Source organism: Entelurus aequoreus, linkage group LG08 (assembly GCF_033978785.1).
Source record: "Entelurus aequoreus isolate RoL-2023_Sb linkage group LG08, RoL_Eaeq_v1.1, whole genome shotgun sequence".
Taxonomy (NCBI): Eukaryota; Metazoa; Chordata; class Actinopteri; order Syngnathiformes; family Syngnathidae; genus Entelurus; species Entelurus aequoreus.
The window spans coordinates 8178258-8193670 of NC_084738.1; the positions used below are offsets into that span (position 1 = coordinate 8178258).

The following is a 15413-nucleotide window of genomic DNA, read 5'->3' on the forward strand; positions in this document are numbered from 1 at the left end:
ATTGTTCTGTAATTGCCGCAGAATATATTATGTTGTATATTGTTTATTTCTACAATAGAATAGGTATTGTTATATATTAATACAAATTATTTTTTGGCGACTCCCTGGCAGCCCATCGAGGATGTGGGACTATTAAGACCTCACTTGTGGGTTTGTACACATGTTTCTTCAACTCTGAACAAAATTGATGCTAATAGACTTTTGTTCTCCTTTTTGTCCAAAAGAAAATCAGGAAAAGAACCAAATCAAACAGATTCAAAATTGGAATCGTAAAACTCCCATCCCTGGACATGACGTCATACTGTAGCTCTACTGGAAAGGACAGCTTAAAATTAACTGGGACTCAAAACATGGCACCCATTTGACAACACTTAGCAAGACTCAACAATAACAATGAAAACTAACATAATAGAGGTTAAAAATTTTAGTAAAAAATTAAGTAGGAAAACAAGTTAGATTTAAATATTATCTTACGGCTTTTAAGACATTTAAAAAATAATATTAAAAAAAAAAACTACACTTATTTGTGGAATGCAAACCTTTTTTTAAACCATATATACTAAACATTTTTACTTTTTTTTGTTATTTTTTAAGTGTTTTACTTTTCCTTCTTCTTTATCCTTAATCCTCATTATTTTTAAAGTGAAAGTCCATAACCAACAATTGGTTATTAATCTGAATACATTAAGAAGTTAAAAATGATCAATTAGTATTATTAAACAACCGTATCAAAAATGATCCTTGTAAGTTAAGATGTTTTCAAATATTTATCAAAAATGATGCTTATAAGTTAAGATGTTTTCAAATATTGCAGATATCCACAATAGTGTATATACAAATTATTTCAGATTGACATGTTTTATTTATTAGAGTAATGCCAATAATGTCCACCAGATGGCGCCCCCAGCTATGGTGGATTCCACTTATTTTGACTCACACACAGATCACTCACAGCCCATCCACCCAAATATTATACAACTTTTGTGCGCAACAACGGTGTGTGTGTGTGTGTGTGTGTGTGTGTGTGTGTGTGTGTGTGTGTGTGTGTGTGTGTGTGTGTTTCACCAGACAGCCAAAGAAAATTAAAAGGAAAACATGTATCGCAGATAAAAGTGATCCCCATAATCCTTCATTTCCTCACACCGTCAAAGCCTATTACTTTTTCAATCATGGGGAGATTCCACTGGCGCTTATTTTCTAATCTGCAGAGGTGAAGGACGCGTGAACGACACTTTTAATAACTTAACTACATTACAAAACTAAAAATTATACGGCTTTCTATTAAAATATGAATGAAGTGCAGTCCCGTATCAAAGTCTGTTGGCCGCAGTGACACAGTATGACCACTGGGTGTCGTTACGGCATACAAGAAGTGAGCAGCGTAAAGAAGAAGAAAAAAAGCGTTACCTAGCCAGCTCCTGTTCAGGTAGACGGACACAAAGACCGGAGGAACCGTGAAGAAGTCCACCACCGAGTTGACCTCCAGCCAAAACCACAGCTTGTCGTTGGCGGCGATAAACTGAAAAATAAAATAATTTAGAAAATGTGTAAATTATGACTATTCAAATAATATCAGAATAGTATGCGTTTTCCACACAATAACAATGTTATATTTTATAACAGTATTTTTTTTATTTAATGAGAATATGTTATATATTTTTTTATATTATCTAACTTTTTTTGTAATTAGTTTTACAAAAAACTAAGGAACTCAAATGAAAGAAAACATATACAGTACAGGCCAAAAGTTTGTACACCTTCTCATTCAATGTGTTTTCTTTATTTTCATGACTATTTGTAGATTTGTTGATATTGTAGATTGTCACTGAAGGCATCAAAACTACCTGTGAAGTAAAAAACATTTCAGGTGACTACCTCTTGAAGCTCATCGAGAGAATGCCAAGAGTGTGCAAAGCAGTAATCAGAGCAAAGGGTGGCTATTTTGAAGAAACTAGAATATAAAACAGGTTTTCAGTCATGTCACCTTTTTTTGTTAAGTCCATAACTCCACATGTGTTCATTCATAGTTTTGATGCCTTCAGTGACAATCTACAATGTAAATAGTCATGAAAATAAAGAAAACGCATTGAATGAGGTGTGTCCAAACTTTTGGCCTGTACTGTATATGCACTAAAAATAAGGAAATCTTTTTTCAGTCACTTAATTTTATTTTTAGTGTGAAAAAGAAAAACAAGATTTTCAATTTTCAATTTTTTTTTTTTTTTTTTTTTTAAAATTGCATATATATATATATATATTTTTTTATATATATATAAATGTTTTTTAGATATTTTTTTTATGTGTTTTTTAAAATTTTTTATTGTATTGTAATAAAATTAGAGCACCAGTCAAATGTTTGGAGACACTTTTTTCTTTACTACTACAGGAGAGTGTCTCCAAACTTTTAACTGGTGCTGTAACTCAAATTGTACACGATTCTAAAAATCTTAATATGGAAAAAAAAAAAAAATATATATATATACTCCAATAGGCAAAAATAATAGTAAAAAAAAAGTTGTACAATTGTATTAAATATTATTAGAGGCGACATTTTGTTCCCACTTCCAGACGCTTAACTATCCACAAAAACAAAAACATTTTTTATTCTGTTGACATTTTTACGTATTTTTAGGTGTGTAAAATGTGACCTCCGAAAATGGAAAAGATAGAAAAAGAAAACATAATCACAACAAATAATCAAGTCATACCTATAGACGTTTGTGTACGAAAATAAGAGGCATTTCCGAAAATAAGGACCATTCTGGTGTTTTCTGCCTTCATTTGCATATGTGTTTGCATATTTAAAAGCCTACTGAAATGATTTTTTTTTATTCAAACTGGGTTAGCAGATCCATTCTATGTGTCATACTTGATCATTTCGCAATATTGCCATATTTTTGCTGAAAGGATTTAGTATAGAACATCGACGATAAAGTTTGCAACTTTTGGTCGCTGATTTAAAAAAAGCCTTGCCTGTACCGGAAGTAGCGTGACGTCACCGGAGGAAGGATTTCTCACAATTCTCCGTTGTTTACAATGGAGCGAGAGATTCGGGCCGAGAAAGCGACGATTACCCCATTAATTTGAGCGAGGATGAAAGATTCGTGGATGAGGAACGTTAGAGTGAAGGACTAGAGAGGCAGTGCAGGGTGTATCTTTTTTCGCTCTGACCGTAACTTAGGTACAAGCTGGCTCATTGGATTCCACACTCTCTCCTTTTTCTATTGTGGATCACGGATTTGTATTTTAAACCACCTCGGATACTATATCCTCTTGAAAATGAGAGTCGAGAACACGAAATGGACATTCACAGTAACTTTTATCTCCACGACAATACATCGTTGACGCACTTTAGCTACGGAGCTAACGTGATAGCATCGGGCTCAAATGCAGATAGAAACAAAATAAAATAAATACCTGACTGGAAGGATAGACAGAAGATCAACAATACTATTAAACCATGAACATGTAACTACAAGGTTAATAATTTCCAGATTGGCGAAGCTTAACAATTGAAGCTAACTTAGCTACAGAGCGGCGGCGGGCGTTGTAGCTTTCGACGACACCCCGGCCGCCATCAGAGTCGGCAAGAAACATATATTTCCCCAAAGTTACGTACGTGACATGCACATAGCGACACGCACGTACGGGCAAGCGATCAAATGTTTGGAAGCCAAAGCTTTCCTCACGGTAGCGCGTCTGCTATCCAGCTCAAACACAACACAACCTCCTGATTGTGTTGCTGTAGTCCGCCGCTAATACACCGATCCCACCTACAACTTTCTTCTTTGCAGTCTCCATTGTCCATTAAACAAATTGCAAAAGATTCACCAACACAGACGTCCAGAATACTGTGGAATTGTTCGATGAAAACAGAGCAGTTTGTATGGTGACACATTGGGTACGAATACTTCCGTTGCCGTCGTGACGTCACGCGCATACGTCATCATACATAGACGTTTCCAACCGGAAGTTTAGCGGGAAATTTAAAATGGCACTTTATAATTAAACCCGGCCGTATTGGCATGTGTTGCAATGTTAAGATTTCATCATTGATATATAAACTATCAGACTGCGTGGTCGCTAGTAGTGGCTTTCAGTAGGCCTTTAACATCTATTCAGCATAGCTAACAGTTACTCACTCTGAGGCCGAAGTACAAGAGGAAGAAGACGTTGAAGGCCATGTCAATCTGCAGCGTGATGTCCTTGTAGAAGTTCTGGCAGGACTCGATAGGACTGTCGAACACACAAAAAATGACTAAATGGTAAAACACCAAGTTTAACTTATGTGATCAAAGAATAAAAAATGAAGCGTAATAATATTAATAACATTATGTATGTTTGTGTTGAATCATGCTGTCACACAAGCAACATTTATTGTGTGTTATTATATTTGATATGTGCATTCCCCTGGTTAACCCTTAAAAGACTGCAGGATAGTGCATTAAGTGCTGAGGGCGTTAAGCAGTACTTTTAAGGGTTAAATACAAAAAATGTAAATAAAAACATGCAAAAAGTGCCTCAGGAGGACGTAAGAAAAGGTCGAGATGTCTCACCCGCATTAAAAAGCTTGTATCTGACTCTGAGAATCCAGATAAATCAAAAGAAATCATCAATAAAGCACATAGAAGAAGTTAATTCATGATCTCATACATGTTTATGTATGTTTATGTCCTTAATGCACTTTTACTTTCACTACATCACCAAACCTTAATAATATTTCCTCAAATAATAATGGGCGCCGTGGCCCAATTAATCACCAGAGGTGTCATCCAGGTGAATAAACGAACGCCGCACCTCAAATACAAGCTTACTTTTGCTACAATTTCATCATGTGTCACCTGTAAGTGGCATCTGTAAAGCTGACATGTACGGAGTACAAAGTACAGATGAAAAAAAAGTGCTGTTTGGATTTTTGTGGATTTATTTGTGAAGAAAATAATGTTTTTTTAGTCTCATGATATAATTAAAATTATATTAATAGACGCTGAGAAGATAAACGGCCCTGTTTTTGTATATATAAATTATAATTTCTTTATCATTGATAATCACAATATTAATTTAAAATATATTTTTTAATACAAACATGATTCTTAATATTATACATTTAAAAATAATAATGTTTTATAAATACAGTACATATTACTTCTATTATCTTATTAATTCATATAAAGTGCATATATAGCATACTAATAAAATCTCATAATTCTTGTAAATACTAAAAATAAATATTGAGAAAACTATTGCTTTTAAATACAGTATGTGTGTTACCTATATTTTTATATAATTGTTATTCAATATAATTCAAATAAATTGTACATATAGTAAATATAAAAACATGTATACAATTTGAGCAAATACTTTAAATATATTGTTTTTATATAGTATGTATATTACTTCTATTTATGACCTAAAATAATTCATTGAGAGTGCATATATAGCATAAAGTACAATCTCAATTGAATTTTTGCAAATACTGTAAATAAATATTTAGAAAACTATTGCTTTTTAAACACAATATGTAAATTTTATTTCATTTATTTTCAATCTAATTCATATAAATTGTACATATAGTATACTACAAATATGAATTACATTTGAGCAAATACTATGTTTACATTTTTAAATATTTTGTTTTTTATAAATACGGCATATATGTTAGTAATTTACTTTCATGTTACGTTGATTGCTTTTTGTCTTTGTATATCAATAGAATAAATAAAAATGTAAATTGAATATAAACTGTCACTAATATGTATTAACTAATTCATATGAGGTGCATATAAAATATTGTTATAAAATATTGCAAATACTATAAATTCATATTTAAAAACTTTTTTTTTTAAAAAACAGTATGTATGTTACACCTATGTTTAAACTGTTATTCAATCTAATCACTTCATTTAATCGCACTTATAGTATGATATAAAAATGTGAATTAAATATTAGCAAGTACTGAGTATAAATATTGTTTTACTATATTTTGATAAATACAGCATGTATGTTACTTCAGTTTACAATTTTTACATTGAGTACATATAGTTTAATATTATTAAATATGAATATAATTATAGCAAATACTGTCTAAATATTGAAAAAAATATATATAATTATATTTTTATTAATGCAGTATGTATATTTATTCACAATTGTATTACCTTTGACTGAGTGGTATACATGGAGAGTACATATAGTATAAAATAGGAGTTTATAGCAGCATGCATGGCGGAGGTTAGCAGCGAATCTACAGGTTGGAGAGAGACTCAGTGGAGTTGTCCTGTTTGTCTCTAAGTGGGTCTGCTGGGTGTCTTCCAGCCAGGCCAGCACGTCCATCATCTAGCAGGCTCGCAGGACTAATTACAGGAAGGGCCTGGATGTCCTCCACTAAACACACCAGCCAACCTCCAAATAAAATTGGACATGACTGGAGGACACAACGTAAAAAATGAGTGCAAGTTAGTGTCCGTCTGGCCTCAATAATCAGAGCCTCGGGGATTTTGCGGGCTTGTTTTTGTGATGGTCATTCCTAAACTCACAGCAGATTTTTCAGAAAGTTACAGAAAAAGTTGCAATGTGCTTTTTTTTTTTTCAGTAACATTGAATCAACTTGTGGTTTTATAAATGTGTTATCACAGTACGTTTCCATCAACTAAATTAGTTGAAGTCGTTATGTAATTTGTTTTTTCTATTTGCACACCTACATGTGACGTTCATACGTTGTTAATATTCAGTGTTTTATTGTTCATAGTTATTAATATTGTAAATTCCACTTTCTTTATTTTAATGTACATTTTGTAGGGGTGTAACGGTACGTGTATTTGTATTGAACCGTTTCGGTACGGGGGTTCCGGTTTGGTTCGGAGGTGTACTGAATGAGTTTCCACACGGACATATTAAGTAGCGTAACGCAGGTTGTGTAAACAATGCACACCGAGGCACAACACACGGCATGCTAGCAGCTAACGGGCTACGATAGACTGACCATACGTCCTCTTTTCACCGGACATGTCCTCTTTTGCGGAGCTGTCAGGGCGGAGTTTCTTAAATGCCTCAAATGTCCGGCATTTTGAGTTAGGGTTGCGTGTATTTTCAATGTACGTTCAGGGTTGAGAAGGGGTTAAAAACAAAACTAATTGTGGGCGCAGCAGCATTCGTGAGGGTTATGATAAACGCGCACGCGTCGCCAGGCTCTGCTTTTTAATCCATAGATTTATCAGATTTAATTTTTTATTATGTATAGCAGGGGTGTCAAAAGTGTGGCCCGGAGGCCATTTGCAGCCCACAGCTAATGTTTTAAAGGCCCACGGTACATTCTAAAAATACTATTAAAATAAACAAAAACATAACAAAAGTGAAATAAAAAAGCTTAAAGGTGAAATGTAATTTAGAAAAAGTTGCAATGTTGACTAATAAAACAAAGCTGGTTTTTTTTCTTTCAAACGGTCATTGCTCAAAACATAATATTGAATCAAAGTCAATGTTATTATGAATTATTGACCTATCCAAGGTTCCGATTACTTTACATCAAATATTCCACTAAGAAAAATATTTTTGGTGGAAGATTTTGCAAATTTGGTAAATAAATAACCCAAAAATGTATATTTTGTTGTTTTCTTACTGTACCGAAAATAAACCGCACCGTGACCTCTAAACCGAGGTACGTACCGAACCAAAATTTTTGTGTACCGTTACACCCCTAACATTTTGGGTGTTCCGTTCAGTAAAAAACTGTAAAATTCCATTCTGTTTTTTTTGAGGTGGTCTGTCATAACTTTTTTAGAACTCTATTGGACATTGTGACTTTTGGTGTTAGTGTCCGTGGAAAAAAAGGGACCCAAACACACATAATGTACAGCAGATTTTTTTATGTGTACATATAATTTATACACACATACACCTTGGTCTCCCAGACACATTTTTTTCTCTCAATGTGGCCCTCCCAAGTCAAAATATTTTCCCAGCTCTGGCCTACATGCTACAGAAAACTGCTTTCCGATCGCATTATCGAGGTGTGTTAATCCGATTTTTCAAAAAAGCAAAACAACCAGATTAAGGTGTTTCCATGTGTTTAAGAAAGCTACTGTATTGCTGTTTGGCTTGTTTTATATTGCACAGATTTAAAAGTAAAAGCATCAAAAGCACACACTCAGCGCTCATTGTCATATTACTGTACTGTTTTTATTCATTATAACTAATAGTAATATTTAGTTATAATTACAGAAACACCACCAAAGGCTTTATTCTGCCCACTGTCTGCTCTGTCCTCCATTAATTGCACATATTCTCCATGTTTATTTCATGCTTGAAATGTGTTTGTCCATCTAAAACATTCACTTATGTTCCAACACATTTAATGTTAACAGAACTGTTAACATTAAAGTGGTATTTTCCATCTTCTTCCACTTATCCGAGACAGTATTAATGTTGTTGACTTAAAACGTCAACCTATTTTCCACAACGAACAGGCCTTGTTGTGAATTGTGTTTGAGATGCTCTGCAATAACCTTACTAAAGTGGTTTCAAGACAACTTCAAATGTGCATTATCCTTTGTACTTTATATTTTAGTCGACAAAATCCTAACCCTGATTTTAGTTGACTAAAACTGTACTGAAAGTAAGTCCATTTAGATGACTAAAACATGACTCAAACTAAAACACATTTGCGTCAAAAGGCTATGACTAAAACTAAATTAGAAACTGCTGTTAAAATAAACACTGTTGACAAGAACTAAGATGAACATTTGTAGTCAAGACAATAAAAACTGATCCGAGGTCAGGTCGCGGGCAGCAGCCTAATCAGAGAATCCCAGACTTTCCTATCCAGGGTTTCCCACACATTCATTTATTTGTGGCGGCCCGCCACGAAAGAATTACGTCCGCCACAAATTAAAAAAAATAAAAACATTTAAAAACATTTTTTTTGTCCTCTCCAGCTTCTCAGGCAAATCATATACCGTATTTCCTTGAATAGCCGCAGGGGCGCTAATTAATTTAAAACCTCCTGTCACTCCGGCGCTTACCAGAAGCCTGCGGGATGGCCAAGCATGCGCTAATTATTTTAAAACCTCTTCTCACTCTGGCGCTTACCTTATCACAAAAAGCACATTTAATAAAAAAAACGTTATTATTGTCTTACCTTTAGGTATAAATGAGTCCATGCCAGCTCATTTTGAAGAAAAGCATCGATATAGAAGTCTTCCTTATCTTTCTTTAGTTTTAAAAGTCTCTCTGTCTCGATGGAGATCTTCCTTTTAAGTATTACCTCCTGCTTCGATTGAAAGTCCAGTTTAGAAAACTGTTTTATTTTAGATATGTAATCCTCCATGGTAAAAACAATGGCTGCGCACTCTTGCTGCGTGTTGTCTTCTTCTGCAGCACCGGTTTTCTGCAGTACCAGCAGTCGCAAGAAGGATCACTAGCGCCCTCTACCACCAGGAGGCGGGAGTCATTTAATGACTCATATTTGACCCGGCGGAAGTGCCAAGCATGCGCTAATTATTTTGCGAAACGAGTTTGACCCGGCTGTAATTCGAGACATGCGAATACCATATTCCCGGCGCCAATTCAAGGAAATACGGTAGTTGATGTAGATGCCCATATCGGCTGTTCAGATTTACTTTTCAAAAGAGAAGTGTAGGATACTTCTCTTGTTGCCTTATTTGTATTTGACTTTATTAAATGTATTTATATTAGAAACACAACATGTGTATATAACAAAGGGTGCAAAGTCTGCAGGCAGTAGGAAACACATGGTTAAGTGTAGGGAGTAAAACTGATGGCAGTCTAAAGTTCAAGATTTTTGGAGCTCTTTGTTCAGTGGATCAGATGTTTGATGAAGCTCTGTGTCTATCTACCACCACTACTGTTTTCTGTTTATTTGTTACTGACTGTGGTAGGACACCTCTGCCTCTGTTTCACTTTATGTTGCTGGTAAATAATATGGTTGTAGTAGTAGGCTAAAGTTAAATTATTTAGTATGCACTAATTAAAGGGGCAGAGCTTTGAGACATTTTAGCTTTTATATTTTATAAGATATATTTTTTGTAAGAACCACAATTAATAAATATATTTCAGTGAATAACTTATTGTTCAAATCTGTATATAAATATGTACATAAAGTGTTGTAATTATATTGTAAAATGGATGGATGGACGTTTAAAACAAAACTGTTATTATTAATTAGTAAGTATACATTTTTTGAGCCTTTTTAGAGAAAATCAAATCATTGTAGTAAATTATGCAAATTACTCGATGATGTCATGGTGACCACGCCCATAGACACGCCCCCACCGCCACAGGTATCTTGGCAGTTTATGGGAAACACTGCTATCCCCAGCCATTTCGCCCAGCTCCTCCCGGGGGATAGTGAGGTGTTCCCAGGACACCATTGGGGTGACATCGTCTGGTCTTCCCCGTGGCCTGACGTGCTCTAAACAGATCCCTGAACCACCTCACCTGGCTCCTCTCAAAGTGGAGGAGCATCGGCTTTACTTTGAGCTCCTCCCGGATGACAGAGCTTCTTACCCCTATCTGTAAGGGAGAGCCTCTTGTCCCAGTGATCTTGTCCATTCAGTCATAAATAACCCCAAAAAAATGATCTTGTCCATTCAGTCATAAATAACCCCAAAAGCTCATGACCGTAGGTGAGGATGGGAACGTACAAAACCAGTGAAGTTAAGAATACAATAATTTGCAAATCCTTTTCAACTTATATTTAATTGAATAGACTGCATAGACAAGATACTTAACGTTCGAACTGGAAAACTTTGTTATTTTTTGTAAATATATATATAAAAAAAAACATCTCTATCATGTAAACATCCATCCATCCATTTTCTACCGCTTGTCCCTTTTGGGGTTGCTGGAGCCTATCTCAGCTGCATTCGGGTGGAAGGCGGGGTACACCCTGGACAAGTCGCCACCTCATCACAGGGCCAACACAGATAGACAGACAACATTCACACTCACATTCACACACTAGGGCCCATTTAGTGTTGCCAATCAACCTGTAATAGACAAAATTTGACTGGCGGGAATGACAACGATTGGCCAAAATGTGCAGGCTTTGGATAAAGCTGCGAGAAGATTGGTTACATTTGCGACAATCCTGAGGGCACTGAGTGAGGAAGGTGTGGGGTCAAAGGTGAAATGTAAGGCGAGCAGGAGGCCACAAAGGACGGAATTCAACACTTTTGACATAATGAAGACCAAGACACTCACTGACCTTTCTTCCTTTATCATTATCATCATCATCATCATCATTGTGTGTGTCTTTCAAACGACACTTCCTGATCACTCCTCACAAACATTAACCCAACTTCCTCTCTTCTAATCAGCCATTGTAGTTTTGGAGAAAAGCACTTTTTATAAAAAAAAAAATTTAAATAGCAGAAAAACTCACTCTGACGAGTCGATGAAGTAGATGACCAGAGCGCCGATGCTGAGAGCGAACACGAGCACCACCTGAAAGACAACATTACACAATACTTGGATTATTGTAATCATATATGTAGTATTTGTTTATACGTTTATGTATATAACAGTGGTTCTCAAACTTGTTTTCACCAAGCACCACCTCAGAAAACACTCGGCTCTCCAACTACCACCATAATGACCAACATTGAAATACAGTAGCGTAGTAGGCCTAAGTATTCATTAAAAACAAGCCACATGTTTTATTTAACAAGTATATTTAATATTTTTGACCACTGTAACATTACACACAGTTTGAACAGTAACACTGTGTTTGAAAATAGCTGTATTTTAATCAAAATATTCTTTGGCATACCACTAATGGTACATGTACCACAGTTTGAGAATCACTGGTATACAGTGAAAACATGTAATATAGAAAAATATATTTAATAAAATATATGATTTATACCATATGTTTACATAAATATTTTCTAATATGTATCTCCTATATTCATTAAAATTATTTTCTATAACAATAAAAAATTTAATAATTAGAGCATTCAATACAGTCATTAGAATACATCAAATAGTTTTAATTGTTATGTTTTTTGTTAAATAAAAAACATATACTTAAAATGTATTTGTTTGATATAAACATGCACACAAATATATTTCCATTTTGTGTGATGTTATTTGATTTATTTCACATGTATTATTATTAGGGATGTTCCGGGCAAGGTTTCATGCGATTCCGATACTGATCATCCACGAGTGAAATCGGCCGATACCAATATAGATACCGATCGCATGTTTAAACTGTACATGTATTTATGGTGAGTGCTATTTACAGTTCAACAATATCAACACAATATTTGAACTGGTTAATTGTTCTACATTATTACATACAACTGTGTGATCAAAACAAATACAGTAATAATAATAATAATAAATACAGTGTTAGTGAGGCATTAAAAGACATAAATCGGCAATGGCTGATCACATACTTTTTCACCAAAATCGGGCAATATCAATCTGCCGCTGACTGATCAGCACAACCCTAAATAATATACATACATATTTATTATTATTCCAAATTTACATTATACAGTATATATATATAGATATACAGTATAGTACAAGCCAAAAGTTTGGACACACCTTCTTATTCAATGTGTTTTCTTTATTTTCATGACTATTTACATTGTAGATTGTCAATGAAGGCATCAAAACTATGAATGAACACATGTTTTATATTCTAGTTTCTTCAAAATAGCCACCCTTTGCTCTGATTACTGCTTTGCACACTCTTGGCATTCTCACCTGAATTGGTTTTCACTTCACAGGTGTCATAGTTTTGATGCCTTCAGTGACAATCTACAATATAAATAGTCATGAAAATAAAAGAAAACGCATTGAAATGAGGTGTGTCCAAACTTTTGGCCTATACTGTATACTAAATACATTTAATAAAATATGTGCATTTACTATATTCATTATTTGTCTTTTTTTTTTTTTTTACAACAGAACATGAACTTCAAAACAGATTGGTTGGTTTAATACGGACATAAGACAATCCATCCAATCCATTGGAATCATACAAAATGTATGTTTTTTCATAATATAAAACCTAAATATATTTTTAGGTATATATGCATTTCATATTGAAGAAAATAGGTTCAATAATTATATTTTAAATATATATATATATATATATATATATATATATATATATATATATATATATATATATATATATATATATATATATATATATATATATATATATATATATATATATATATATATATATATATATATATATATATATATACTACCGTTCAAAAGTTTGGGGTCACATTGAAATGTCCTTATTTTTGAAGGAAAAGCACTGTACTTTTCAATGAAGATAACTTTAAACTAGTCTTAACTTTAAAGAAATACACTCTATACATTGCTAATGTGGTAAATGACTATTCTAGCTGCAAATGTCTGGTTTTTGGTGCAATATTTACATAGGTGTATAGAGGCCCATTTCCAGCAACTATCACTCCAGTGTTCTAATGGTACAATGTGTTTGCTCATTGGCTCAGAAGGCTAATTGATTATTAGAAAACCCTTGTGCAATCATGTTCACACATCTGAAAACAGTTTAACTCGTTACAGAAACTACAAAACTGACCTTCCTTTGAGCAGATTGAGTTTCTGGAGCATCACATTTGTGGGGTCAATTAAACACTCAAAATGGCCAGAAAAAGAGAACTTTCATCTGAAACTCGACAGTCTATTCTTGTTCTTAGAAATTAAGGCTATTCCACAAAATTGTTTGGGTGACCCCAAACTTTTGAACGGTAGTGTGTATATATATATATATATATATATATATATATATATATATATATATATAAATATATATATATATATATATATAAATATATATATACATATATATATATATACATATATATATACACACACACACTCACGCACGTTAGGTCAGGAAAAAACACAGAGGCTATTTCATCCCTACAAGCCTGTTTCGCAGGTTTCCCTGCTCTTCAGGGGATTCTATTGAATGTTACTCAATTTTATTCTACAAAATCCCCTGAAGAGCGGGAATACCTGCGAAACAGGCTTGTAGGGAGGAAATAGCCTCTGTTTTTTCCTGATCTAACATATATTCCGCTCTACCCCGGAAGCACTGTATAACGGATAAAACCACAGAAACGTCGACTATATACATATATATATATATATATATATATATATAAACAAATGCATATCTATTTTACATAAATAAAAACATGTTTATTATAGTAAAAATGACAAAATAAAGATATTTTTATTTTCATTTATATATATTTGTAAAAAATATATTTTAAAATATATTAGGGCTGCAACAACTAATCGATTAAAATCGATTATAAAAATAGTTGCCGATTAATTTAGTCATTGATTCATTGGATCTATGCTATGCGCATGCGCAGAGGCTTTTTTTTTTTTTTTTTTTTTAAATAAACCTTTATTTATAAACTGCAACATGTACAAACAAACAGCTGAGAAACAATAATCAAAATAAGTATGGTGCCAGTATGCTGTTTTTTTTCAATAAAATACTGGAAAGGATAGAAATGTAGTTTGTCTCTTTTATCCGATTATTAATCGATTAATCGAAGTAATAATCGACAGATTAATCGATTATCAAATTAATCGTTAGCTGCAGCCCTAAAATATATTGACAGGTGTGGATAGTATTATAATGTGTATATGTGTATTATATTGTCTAAAAGTGTATTATACTGTGTACAAGTGTACATGCGGTAGTACATCACTTCCTGTCTATGTGATAGTGTAAATAAACACAAATAGACGGCGAGGTGACGACCAACGGCTTCAGCTTTCACCACATTGAAAGTGTGTAGTACAGTTGTAGCCGCTGTTCCAAAAAGGCAGTATAACTGAAGTACACATCAGTACTTGAAAGTGCACTGGACAGAACACACCACAAGACACATGAGGATTGTGTGTGTGTGTGTGTGTGTGTGTGTGTGTGTGTGTGTGTGTGTGTGTGTGTGTGTGTGTGTGTGTGTGTGTGTGTGTGTGTGTGTGTGTGTGTGTGTGTGTGTGTGTGTGTGTGTGTGTGTTGGGGGGGTTATCTATGAGCCGACCTGGCGCTCCTCCATTTCCAAATGACACAAATGAGCATCCATGCATAATGAATGAGCTCATTTCCATGATGCACATTTCTTATTGTGCAGCAGCAACACGGCTGACCATGCATTTTTTATCAACATGGAAAAAATACATGTACGCCTCCAGGCCTGCTGCATTTGCCCACACCATCCAAAAGTCATTATCGAAGTTTCTACGACCTGAAAGTCTTCATAAAGGTGTCTGAAACGTCGAAGTGACTTGAGAAGTGTCGAGCGAGGACACAACTGAGAGGTCTACTTGTCCTTCTACTCAGTGACCGACCTATGTCACCACAGGGGGGCGCACTT

General features: G+C 34.2%; 1 protein-coding gene across 6 annotated transcripts in view; it reads right to left on the reverse strand.

Annotated features, from left to right (window-relative positions):
* The window catches only part of LOC133655363 (calcium-activated potassium channel subunit alpha-1a-like), a 157030-nt gene that overhangs the window by 77483 nt on the left and 64134 nt on the right, over positions 1-15413 (reverse strand). For all 6 annotated transcript variants that reach the window (XM_062055448.1, XM_062055450.1, XM_062055445.1 and 3 more), the window contains exons 3-5: positions 11402-11463; positions 4143-4236; positions 1408-1519 (exon numbers count right to left, since the gene is read on the reverse strand). In XM_062055448.1, the coding sequence (XP_061911432.1) occupies positions 1408-1519; positions 4143-4236; positions 11402-11463 (268 nt within the window). The remainder of the gene's footprint in view (positions 1-1407; positions 1520-4142; positions 4237-11401; positions 11464-15413) is intronic.